Source organism: Phallusia mammillata, chromosome 3 (genome assembly GCF_965637545.1).
Source record: "Phallusia mammillata chromosome 3, kaPhaMamm4.hap1.1, whole genome shotgun sequence".
Classification (NCBI taxonomy): domain Eukaryota; kingdom Metazoa; phylum Chordata; class Ascidiacea; order Phlebobranchia; family Ascidiidae; genus Phallusia; species Phallusia mammillata.
Genome location: NC_137254.1, coordinates 17,883,523 through 17,895,955, shown reverse-complemented (window position 1 = coordinate 17,895,955; position 12,433 = coordinate 17,883,523). Strand labels below are relative to the sequence as shown.

Here is a 12,433-nt window from a genome sequence, read left to right as displayed (position 1 = left end):
TTTTGTTCAAACGTAGTGGCAACAGTTACTGTTTGTCATTATGTTAAATTCTGACATCATAATACAAGCAATTGCTTCATGCTTGCTTTATTTCCGGCAATTTCTAGTTTTTACCGAAATGAAGCATTGTATTTTTAGCATCTGTACACAAACATGAAAAGATGAAGTAATAAGTTTTTGCTGCCAACAAAATTTCGTTGTTTTTCTGCTTACGCACAACGCGAACAATGCTCTTTGTTACGTCTAAAAAAGAAAATAAACCCTCAGTGCAGGGTGCACAACCATTTTGCTAGTACGGCTGCATCGCAGATTCTTATTTCTCCAACGTCCGCCATTTACCTGCTTATTTTTGTTGTAAAATACATGGTTTATATCATGTATTTACCATCTAATAGCGCCCAAAAAGCCCAGATTAATTTCTAGCTCAGTGCACAGATTGAGATGCACAGGGAGGGGACCGGTCTTAAGTGTTTATGATGTCATATTTTATATTGTGATGCTTGTGGTTCTTGTTTTGTTCGCATTGTTGGCACACAATAGGCGTACAAAAAGTCTGATATATATATGGTTATTAGGCTGGTAATACTCTTTTTGTTACCACAAAAACTGTTTAGAGCAGTTTAAAGCACCCCTGCCTAACTTTCTAGTGTTTTGATATTGAGCAAATACAAATTGCCGTTTTTAGTGATTATAGACCATAAAGTTTGACAAAAACGAGTATTTGTATTGTTTTTCAAAAAGACCTTCGTCGAACCCCTGATTCGGCGTTGCCGAACCCCGGTTAAGAATCACTGGTATAGTGCTACTCCAATTGTAAAGTTGTGCGGAATAGAGTCTTCTCTACTGGCAATATTATTTATTCTATCACAATTAATGTAACAAGTGCATTTGTTCTCGGACATTAACAGATGTATATTGATATTTTCAGCCTTGTTTGTGATGTACCAAACTGTCTTTGAATAAATTTTAAGTGTCCTGTAAAACTAGATGAAAGTAATCTCCCATGGTATTGCAGGAATACTTTCGCAGTAATTTAACTTTCAATAGGAAACTCGAGCTTTATTTGTTCTAAGGTGCATTTTCAGACAACTTATGACGTCATAAACAAACACTGCGTTAACACGTTAAAACAAGCTGTTTGAAAATTTTTATTTAGCAAATGTTTTAAGCCGTGGAAGGTATAAAAACTATAAAGCAAAATAAAAATTAGATTTATTCGTTACAAAAACACGACCCATACTTTGGGAAACACTAGTTTAGCTTAGTGGATAAATTAAGAAATAAATCCGGATTTTCAAATACCAGTCAGAAAATTATGGGATAAATCCTATTTTTTTCATCAGTGACATTTTAGCGAAAAGCATAGAGGCATTTGGTAAAATAGGGACCTGTGATGCGGAAGTCACAAAAGGTCGTTCACCCCTGCTTTAAAGCAAATGAACGAATAAGTTTGTCACTAAACGCTAGGACAACTTTCGACCGATAATAGCTTCAAAACTCTTGTCAGTTTTCAAAGAGTTCTGTTTTAGTAAAGCAATTTTGTGATCAAACTTTAGAGCTTGTTTCTTGATAGGCCCATTTTTTCTTGATTGTTTTCTTTGATTTTTTGATGACTTTATCGTTGATTCTTTGTTTTTCTTGGCTGTTGATTTAGGATGCTTTATTTGATGATTCTATAAGAATAAAGGAGTTAATTTTTGTTATAGCAAGAGCATTATAAAATGTGTACATACCTTTTTCTTTGTTGCTTTTCTTCTGTTGGGAAAAAGTCCTTTGAAAGATTCTTCCTCATGTGAAGTTTTCTTTGTGATTTCATCGATTTTGGTTTGCATGTGAGAAATCCTATATCCTGCAGAAAATTTGAGTAAATATGTACTTTTGAATTTGAAATTTTATATTTTAAGGCTAGATTTAATTAGATAGGTCATAAAACGTTTGACAGTTAGAGCATTTAAAACTAATCAATCATTACAAATAACTTTTCAACTTACGGCGTTCTGTACTTCTTAATTTTTCTTCTTTTAACTTTTTGCGGATTCTCATTTCTGCTTCATGTTTTTCTTCGCGGATTCTTTGTTCAACAATTTTCTCCTGTTCTCTAGAGCACCATTGTAAAAAATAGTTACTGTTTTCATCTTGTCAACAGATATAATTGCAACAATTTTAGGTAAATGCAACACCGTATCAGGTAGTATTTGAAAATGGTTTTACATTTGCAGAAAACAATTTCAGTAGTGTCAAATAGTTAAGCATTAGAGGTGGTTTTTGTTTTAAAACTACACATAAAGTTTAAACATAACGTCTGCACTCCCCAAAAATAGGTAAAAAATACAAATGGAAAAACCTTCTTGGTGTACTATAGCGTAAAAAATCATTTATAAAATCATTAATGTTGTTGACAAAAATCAGAAAACATTGATTCAGTCATTTCCATGAAATGATATTGGCTTATTGGGGCCATCCAGGGTGAAGAAATAAACCCAACCAACCTCTTTTTTCTTGCAAACCAATCCAAAATTGACTTTCTGTTACATCCAATATGCAGCACTAAATCATTAACATCATCTCTGAAAAAAATATGTTTTTAACTGCCTTAATTGTTACCTGACAAAATAGTATAATTTTAGATGACTTACGCAGAAGGAATTGGATTATTATTGAACGATTTGTTGAGCAATGCTTGCTGCGTTGGAAGAAAACATTTCTGGTGTTTTCGGCGAAGTTTTGTGCCAGAAAGAAACTCTACAAACTCTTTCTCACCCTAAAACACAGGTATTGCTTGATGCTGGTTTATTGGCTAGCATATTTTTTTTGAAAAAACATAGTAATTTTTAATTCATCATTAACAAGTTGTTTTGTATAAATGGCAATCATACCATTGACAAAAACAATCATAAAATTTTCTTGAAAAAAAAAATTTAACACCCATACTGCACCAAGCTTAAAAACAGTGCTTAAAATACAATCAATCAATTTAATTTATTTGTTTCATTTCAGTGCCAAGAATAAAATAATAACCCAATACATAAATGTACATATTTAAGCATCAAACCAAAAGGGGTTTAGTTTGAGCCACAAGTGACTATTGTTAGTAGCTGATCCTATTTGTTTGTACCAGTAAAATTTTTACACAAATGTTTATTTTGGTGAGTACTTCATAGACTGATATATTTTATGAATGTAATTGCGAAAAAGTGGTCATAATGTAATTCTTGGTTTACTAAATTTGTTTTCTTTTTGTGAATCAATTTTAATGAATATACAATATATACAAATGACTGTGGTGCACCTTGCTTTTGGATGCCTCTGCCAGGTCAATCCATAGACAGAGATAAGGGTAATATGACATTGCACAACTGATTTGCAAATCCAAACCTTCAAATCTGCAAAGCAAAATCGGTTTTAAAAACGAAAGAAATATATAAGTCCAAAAAACTGAAATCAAACTTTTAAAGGCCATTAGCAGGAAAAGTACTTTGATATTTTTTACTGGTAGTTGCGGTTTGTGATATTTTTTACTGGTAGTTGTGGTAAGTTTATAATTTTTCTCACTTTTCAAGCATTGCCACTGATCTAACACAATGATCAAAATGAGTAGTTGCATTAACGAAATTTTCTCTGGTCAATCCCAGTGTTTTTCTTCTTCGTCGGAAATCGATTGAAAACTGAATCAGTTCATCAGTCGTCGGTTCTTTCATTTCAGATTTTACATTTTTATCTAAAAAGCAAAATTTAGTGAGTCATTTATAGTTGATTAATGGATCAAATTTACCCTTTTAATAAGACAAGGCAGTACACAATGTATAACAGCAACAAGTTTTCAAACTGTTCTTGTAACTAAATTCATAACTGGGATCAGCCCTGAAGCGTCTATGCAGACCAGCGATCACGGCACACTCATCTATAAATCACAGTACGCCAGGCCCATTGAAGGCGCTATACCGAATCAGCCGGTCACCAAGCATTCACCACCATATGGCAAGGCGTAGGCTAGAAAAATCTAGCCTGCGGTGGGATTCGAACCCACGACAGGAGTCTTTCCGGGACTCGCGCTCTACTTTCCGGGACTCGCGCTGTTCTTGTAACTGTGTCTCTTGTATAAAGAAGTTAATAAGGCATTTCTCATTTACCAGTACACAGAAATACATGTATTTACAAAAACAAACATCGGTAAAGATTGCAATGAATGTTATATTTGACAAAAGACTACATAATTGTAACATTTTTATATCAAACCAATGCTAAAGTTTACTTCTATTCACCCATTGTGTTTGTCACATTTTTATTGTCTTAACATTGTCCAGCTATTTAAGTTTTTTATTGGTTTGTTTAAAAATTAGCAACCAATACTTTAGCCCAATGCTTTTCAACTAGGTGTATCGTACACCCCAGGGTGTACCATAATTTTTAAAGGGTGTACCACCTTCATGGGGTGTACTAGAGTGTACCAAATACAAAATATAATATACCTATGACAAGGCATCACAATAAGCAAGTTTCAGTTTTAAAACAGACTGACTGGAGTGTACAACATACGGCACAACATGCATCTCAAGTGTACGTAGATTTTAAGTTACAAAACTCTATTTGTGACATCATAATTTATTATTCCACTTGATGATCATTGTTAATTGCAGTTCTTTTTGAAGTAGAAAGTGAATTATGGCTTGTTGGTATTGTGCTCATGTTTATTTCTGTTAGGACCACAGATTCAGTGTGTTACAGGGTTGAATACATTTTTCACTGGGGTGTACAAATTTTGAGTAAACGTTAAAAGGGTGTACCGTTTCAAAAAAAGGTTGACAAGCACTGCTTTCACCCTTATTCGCAGAGTACGGCGATAAAATGTAGAATCTTTTGTTGTTGATCTAACGTAAACGTAACTTACCGAACCATTTATTAAAATTGGGGTGACCACCATCAATTCTCATTAGCTTCACAACTGGAATACCGTCTTTTTGCTGCATAGTGTCATCTTCTTGGTAATCCAGTTTGCGTTTGAGTTGTTGAGATCTATTGGATGTAGACATTGGCCTTTTAATTACATTTAACGAATGGTAAATTAAAATAATCAACTAAATCGCTTGACAAAATCTGATGAACATTCTGAATTCTGTTTAGTTTTTGTTTTCACCGCGGGGATTTTTTTATCGCGTGTCGCATGTCGCTGTAAAAGGTGTTGCAATAAAATACGAATTTAAGTCTTGGCTATGACATTTACTTTTTATTGATAAACAATCTGGTACTTGTATTTTCAGAAACGCTACACGATAATTCCACAATGCAGTTTCAATTGCAAATACAACACCTTTTCTGAAAACAGTTTAATTCTTAGCAGGAGATTAGTTGTGGATATTGTACCGTATCCATGAGAAAGGGCCGTCTCCGCAAGCATTTTTCTAAACATTGCCCTCTTTTAATTGTCCTCTGGACACCTGGGTCTGCCTACCAGATCACAGGAAACGTTCTGTTTAGTTGGGTTTCATTTAGCCAACAGAACCAGCGGGTACCCTGCGCGAATCATTTGGATTTAATAACCATCAAAAGAAAACGTTTGTTTTGTGCGAATTAAACTGGTATTTTGTTTTAAATGCAAAAAATACAGCATTGCGTATTAAAAACCGCCTACCCTTATTAATTTTTAATAAATTTAAATTCGCGCCAGGTCCGGATTGGAAAATAATTCGCCGGTAACTTACCATTACCAACTTTTTGACCTTGGCGTGTTTGTTTACTTTGTAGTTTGTACTGTATGTTATGCTGTGAATTTAGTTAGCAGATAAAACTGGTCAGTTTGTCCTGAAAGTCACTATTTTTTGCATACCAGACTTCCACTCCAAACCTGATAATTTCGGTTTGGATTCTGTGTTTGTTGATTTGCAATTTGCATCCTGTGTTTCTTGTTCTGATTGTTCCAGAGATTATAGAAATAAAATCATAGCTTTGTCTTTCAAGATAATTATTGCATATGGACCACCTAATTTTGGGTATCTCTAATAATGACACAATTAGAGTTCCTTCTCGAGAAATCTCGAAAAAATCGAGTTTCGATTCTCTAGAAATATATAAAAAATCCTCTAGAAAAATTACGTCATGTATCTTAAACAAAAAGTAAATGTGACACCTCTTATTACGTGTATTTTTCGTTTCAACTCACCTCTAGAGCTGGCTGGGCACATAACTTTCTTATTTTGTTTCTGAAACAGCGATTTTTAACGTGCGTTGCCGCTAAACTTTCACCTTTCCCAGGCAGAAGTCACGATCTATAACAGTCGCTTCGTTTTTGGCTGATTTGCTAGCGAATCACTACTTGCGATCGCTACTAGAAGCGAAAAAGCTTACAATTGGAAATTTGTTTGTTTGTTTTTGTTACAAAATCGGCTTAAATAAAAATTTTGGGATTCTCGAGAAACGAAAAAGTCGAGAAATAGAGGAACCCAAGCCACAATGTTGTGCTACAGCAAATAGTTTGGGCATCACTTCATTATGGATTTTTTCCAACATTGAGATGCAATTTTTAGGTTTTTGTCACATTTTTTACGATTTTTGCCTGACTTGGTACAGGTGTAAATTTTTATTATTATACCTGTTCCAAAACAAGAGATAGCACTGTTTTGTTTGTGCCCTGGAGCCGATTTGCTCAGTTTGCCAGGATCACAGAGGTCACTTCATACAGTTATTTTATACAAAGACTTGGTTAACCCCCATCAGTACTATGTGGTGATTGCCATTATCCTGAAGTCAAGTTCTACATGATGACGACCAATGTCGCTCACTGTAGGATAGTATATAGAGCTGCTATTTATTAAGCAGCAGTAAGTCTTACAGTAGTAAACTGATCACAACCACAGATGTAAATCATTTATATTGTAGTCATTATTTGTGATAGGCACTTATAACTATTGTTTCAATTTGGTGCATGCCACTATCCTTTGCGATTCCACACGTTAATGTTTTTATATGGTGCCAAGTTTTGTAAAATAATAGTGAGCATGTAATCTATGAAACTGGTGAAGTTCATGAGGATTTGTTTTCTGCTGACTATAGTCAGTAGGGTGCCTTGATGTCTAGACTTTTTTGTTCTGCTGAAATGATGAATTTAAAATTTATTTCTCGAGGCTATCAAAATTTTCTACCAGGAAATCTTCAAAAAAGTCAAAATTTTTGAAAAAAATCAGGGTTCTGGGTTTTTATTATTGTATCCACAGTGCAAAATTTCTGTGTATTGCTGCTGAACCTGTCCAAAAAAATTGGCTGCTGTAAAGCAGTGATTGACCATTGCACAATAAGGCACGACTCTTTTGCTTCAAGTCATGGGCATTATGCCTAGAAATAATGGTGCCAGTAAATGTTAAAAGTTGCCAATTAGATAGCAAAAAAGGTAATATGCACACAGAGCTACAGCTTTTTGCTTTTGATAGGGGCATGATTAGAGATCTTTACAAGAAATCTATGAAAATGACCCTGTCTATGACTGTTGTTGCAAGGCAGTTCTTTTCTGTTCATATATAGGCACCTTCGATTTGTTGTGATTTAGTTATGAAATATAGCATGTAAATTTTTTACATTTGTTTTTATTTTTCACAGCAAAATTTGTCATAATTGTGTGAATTAAACCAACTGTAAAAAATGTCTGAAAGAAAATTCTTCGTTGGTGGCAACTTTAAAATGAATGGAAACAAAAGTTCACTGGCAGATATTGTTGCAAATCTGAATAAAATCGATTGCCCTAACACAGGTAAAAAATTGATAATTTAAAAGCACCTCTTAACTTGCCAAGAACTATAATTGAAAACCAAAGATAAATGCTGTTCATTGGATCTGTCCCTCTAATAGTAGGCATATTAATTGTATTCCACCATATAAATGTTGTTACGGAGTCAAACTTAAGTGATATAAAAAAGCAAATGCTTCTGACTCAAAATCAGTAAACACTAAGTTAAACATGTTTCCTTTTTACTTCACGTTTACTGATTCGCGTCAGAAGCATTTGCTTATTTATTAACACCTACTAAAACCAAAAAATTTCCATTTTGTGTCATTTTTCTTTGAATACACTTACTGTTGTAAAAGAATTGTTTGCGGAAATTTCCACAAAACAGAAACTTTAGCAAAATTAAATCATTGCGTGCTTAAGTTGGAAATTATATTATATTTAATAGTAGGTATAAGATGTTAATTTCATCATTATTACATCCTCAATTCTAAACAAGAAAGAAAGAAATGTTTTATATTTCTGCTTTTTTTTTCAGATGTTGTTGTTGCACCACCATCTATATATCTGCAGTATTTGTCTGCCAGCATAACTAATCAAGTAAAAGTTGCATCCCAAAACTGCTACAAAGTTGCGAAAGGAGCATACACTGGGGAAATTAGGTGAGTATAAGGCACACACACATGCCGAAAAATGTAATCTCCATGTGATAGCGAAAAAGATATATATACGTAAACTGGTGGAACTTTTTTTCCAATTTTGTGCTGTCTGAAGCAAATATTGGCATAAATATGCTCGTATTCTTATGGTGTAAATCGGCCTTCGGTACTCGCACGTTGGTAGCGAAAACTGAGATAAAATATTTCGATACCGAGTACCAGTATCAATACCACTGAAATTGTTCGGTACCGGGTACTCGTTTCATCAATACTAATAGATAAACCAAAACATGCAAAACTTATCAGCCTCTTTGATAACATTTTGAATATGTTAATCTTTAAAACCAAACAAGGTTTGTTTAAGACACTTGTTGGCACATTTTTTTGTGTTTGTCCCATGTACAGTAAACTTTGGTTGAACCGGATGCGGTTAATCCGGATCTTTGCCTAAATCGGACAAAACTTGGGGTACAATGATTTGTAACGTGGTAGGGCTTCAACTAAAATACATTGGTTAATCCAATAAATTTTTTTTGGTCCAAATTAACTGAGGTATAGCTGTTTAACTATTCTGATAATTCTTGTTTTTGGCAATTCCCAGTTTGTATATTTAGTGATATATAAATGCAATAATCTCTTAATTGTAGATAGATACACTACTGTTTTACTTCTGTGCACAATATTAATGGTGTAGCTTAGTGCCACTTAACCTTTTTGTAATTGTTACCCCTAAATGAATTATATTTCCCATTTCAAAAAAACTTAAATTATCAACTATGGCATAAAAAAGATCACCAATACACCATTTGGCATTTTGCGTTTGTGTATTTTAACACATTACATAGAAAATTGCCAAATATGAAAAAAATACAGATAAATTGAATTATCTGTAACAAACAAAAAATATGTTCTGTTATCTCTGCAACATCATGTTTGTCTTCTGTATTCTAGTCCTGACATGCTTAAAGACATGGGAATTGAGTGGGTTATCCTTGGCCATTCAGAGCGAAGACATGTCTTTAATGAGAGCAATGAATTAATTGGCCAAAAGGTTAGTTTTTCTGTTAACTGTGTAGTTATGTGTAACCAGGTTTTTTTTAAGGTTTGGTTTGGGTGACCGCTAAGTAGTTTTAAGAGACCGCAAGTGTTTCATTTAAATACCAAAAAATAGCCATATCCAAATTTTGGGAAACCGCTGGAGAAATTTTCCGAAACGGTCCCCCAAAACACCTTAAAAAAACACTGTAGTGTAACCATTCAAAAAATCAGATTGTTTAGAAAAATTCAAACAGATATTTGTTATTATATTTTAACTACATCTTTCACTTGCCTTAATAAAGAAAAAATAAGAATTTGTTTTATGTTCAATGTCGCCTTTCAAAACATTACAAAATTGTAATGATTATTATTCCTCTGAAATGTTCAATTTATTTCATCTTGTGTTTCACCAAAGTTGGGTCTTCTAACAGAGCTCCTAAAACTTTGTTGCAATGTAGCCACATGTAGAGTAGGCAGTGGTGGGCTGGTGCGGCCTTAATATTTTCAATTACCTTGGCAGCCACCATGGCCATTTTAATAAGTTAAGATAGTTATGTGTGAAAAATTGTACAATTTTGAAAAAAGCAAGTAAGTTTATCTGCAAGCAAATTTTGAAAAATATTATGTGGGCAAAACAGAAATGTCATACAATACATGTACAAAACAAAAACAATTTTCAATAACATTAAAAACATTTGATTCTAATCATGGAATTTGCTGATGAATTGCATCTAAAGATCGCTTAACATATTGTACAATCTTAAAAATTAAATGGTCATGAAGAAGGAAATAAATGAAATTTCAAATTTTATTGCAGGTGTTGTTGTATAGGAAGTTTCAAAATGTGGATAATTGATTTTTAGAACAACAGGATATAGAGTGAAAATTGATTAATATACATTGTGTTTGTATTTAGGTAAAACATGCAGTTGAAAGTGGAATTAAAATCATTCCCTGCGTTGGAGAAAAACTTGATGAACGTGAAGCTGGCGTAACCGAAAATATTGTCTTTGAGCAAATGGAAATGATTAAAAGTTGGTCAATTTTGTTGTTAAGTCTTATTTGTTTTAAAAGGGTGATTTGAACAAACAAAAGCTCAAAAGTAAAGAAACTTAGGCTTGTTATATGGTTTCATTGGTTACAACAGAAAACTGGTGGTTTTCCATAAATTATATATTTAACTTTAGACTTACTCTCCCTTTGGAAATGTTTGACACCCCTGAAGGAGGGCCTCCTTGTTAAGGACCATTGGTTTATAACAGTCCACAGACTAGTATTATTTTATAAAAATCAACCCTTCTGCAAAATTAAAACAACAAGTAGCCATATTTCCAATTTTTAATTTGTGTTTTTCACAGACAATGTAAGTGATTGGAGTGGTGTGGTGATTGCCTATGAACCTGTTTGGGCAATTGGAACAGGAAAAACTGCCACACCAGACCAAGCACAAGAGGTGCATGACAAAATTCGCAAATGGCTTGCAAAAAATGTGTCCGATGAAGTTGCTGCCACCACTCGTATTATTTATGGAGGTAAAACATATAATAGTTTTTTATTATATTTTCACTAGAAGTTTTTCATATTAGAAGGGATTACCAAACAACGCCCAAAGCATTGTTTTAACACTTAAAAATAATAACAACAGCACACATTGTAATGTGTGTTTTGTAGTTAATGTGAACACTATAGTCAAGGTTGCCACAGACATGGACCACAAAATAAGGACAAACTGAAAATTAATTTTTGATATGAAACGAACAAACCTTTGCGCTTTTACAAGCCATGACATATCACATGCCATATTTTTTGGCCAGAAGCAATCAGTTCCAGCAACTCCTTGTTCAAAAAAAAATACTTTGTGCATCTCATGACCGGTCAGGTCCAGATTTTCTTTTGCTTGTAGCAGGGATTTGACTTGTAATTTTATAAAATAAGACAAAATAAGGAATAAAGTCAAAAACAAGGACATTTCTTAGAAAAAAGGACACTATTTTTTTACTAAACATTGCCCTGCGAAATAAGGACAAATTTTAGAAATAAGGATGATATGGCAATTGGCAACCCTGACTATAGTCTGGTGCTGGGCATCAGTAATGCAATCTCTCTTAACCATCTATTCCGCAATCTCTCTTAACCATCTAAAATTGAAATTCTTATATCTTGACTAATAGCAGTGGTTCCTTAATGGCCTCTTTGCAATTTACTATCCGTCCAAAATCAATGCATTATGAAGGTGAATATTTTACTGTCACAAGAAGAGGTTGAATTTTTCTATTTTATCTGTTTAGGGTTGTGCACAACTATTTCACTATTAAAGATTCTCATTAGGAAACCTGCTTTACATGGCTAACACTTTAAGGCTGTGAGTTTCAAAAGTTGCCCTATTTGGGGCATTTCAATGCACAAAAATATACCTGCGCAGTTAAAATGGTTTTAGGCAAAACAAGAAATTTTGTTATACAAATCTTAATTTGCCAAGATAGGCAATTTGGTGATATGTTTTTGCAATATTTACTAATTCTGACATGAAACCCATTGCTGATAAACTGGTGTCAATGTATGAGCTCAAAAAAAAAATTTTTTTGTTAAATAGGGAAATGCATAAACTTTTTTTTTGTTAGACTTGGAAATGCACAAACTTGTTAAATAGGCCTCAAAGTAAAAGGTTTCAAAAACACTTGTTCATAGATTATTAGACCAAACTAACAAACTGTGTTATAGGCTCTGTGAATGCCAGCAACTGCAAGGAGCTTGCCAAATGCAAAGACATTGATGGATTTTTGGTTGGAGGGGCTTCCTTAAAGCCAGAATTCAATGACATTGTTAAAGCCAATGCTTGAAGCCAAAAGTGCCATTTTTCTTGCATGAAAACAATAATCAACTGCAATTCATTTCTGTATTGTTGAAAAGTGAATTGTGTAATTTTGGCTCGTTTTTTATTTGTTATTCGTTTCAAAAAGTTCCAATAAAAGTGCTGTGCGGAATTTTGTGTACAGGTAGGCAAAACAACAACACTGTTTTT

The 12,433-nt window shown here is 33.6% G+C and overlaps 2 protein-coding genes across 2 annotated transcripts; one reads left to right on the top strand and one right to left on the bottom strand.

Moving 5' to 3' along the window:
- Positions 1-1,130: 1,130 nt before the first annotated feature.
- On the bottom strand, positions 1,131-5,133 carry LOC145218276 (uncharacterized). Its single transcript, XM_080085686.1, has 8 exons — positions 4,889-5,133; positions 3,553-3,718; positions 3,290-3,383; positions 2,637-2,761; positions 2,490-2,567; positions 1,992-2,098; positions 1,734-1,849; positions 1,131-1,673 (listed from the first exon to the last, which is right to left on the bottom strand). Exons 1-8 carry the CDS (start codon positions 5,028-5,030, stop codon positions 1,464-1,466), a joined length of 1,038 nt encoding a protein of 345 aa, XP_079941812.1. The 5' UTR covers positions 5,031-5,133; the 3' UTR covers positions 1,131-1,463.
- A 2,433-nt stretch (positions 5,134-7,566) lies between these two features.
- Positions 7,567-12,395, top strand: LOC145218278 (triosephosphate isomerase B-like). Its single transcript, XM_080085688.1, has 6 exons — positions 7,567-7,738; positions 8,253-8,376; positions 9,325-9,424; positions 10,328-10,445; positions 10,770-10,943; positions 12,133-12,395. Exons 1-6 carry the CDS (start codon positions 7,630-7,632, stop codon positions 12,249-12,251), a joined length of 744 nt encoding a protein of 247 aa, XP_079941814.1. The 5' UTR covers positions 7,567-7,629; the 3' UTR covers positions 12,252-12,395.
- The last annotated feature ends 38 nt before the right edge of the window (positions 12,396-12,433 follow it).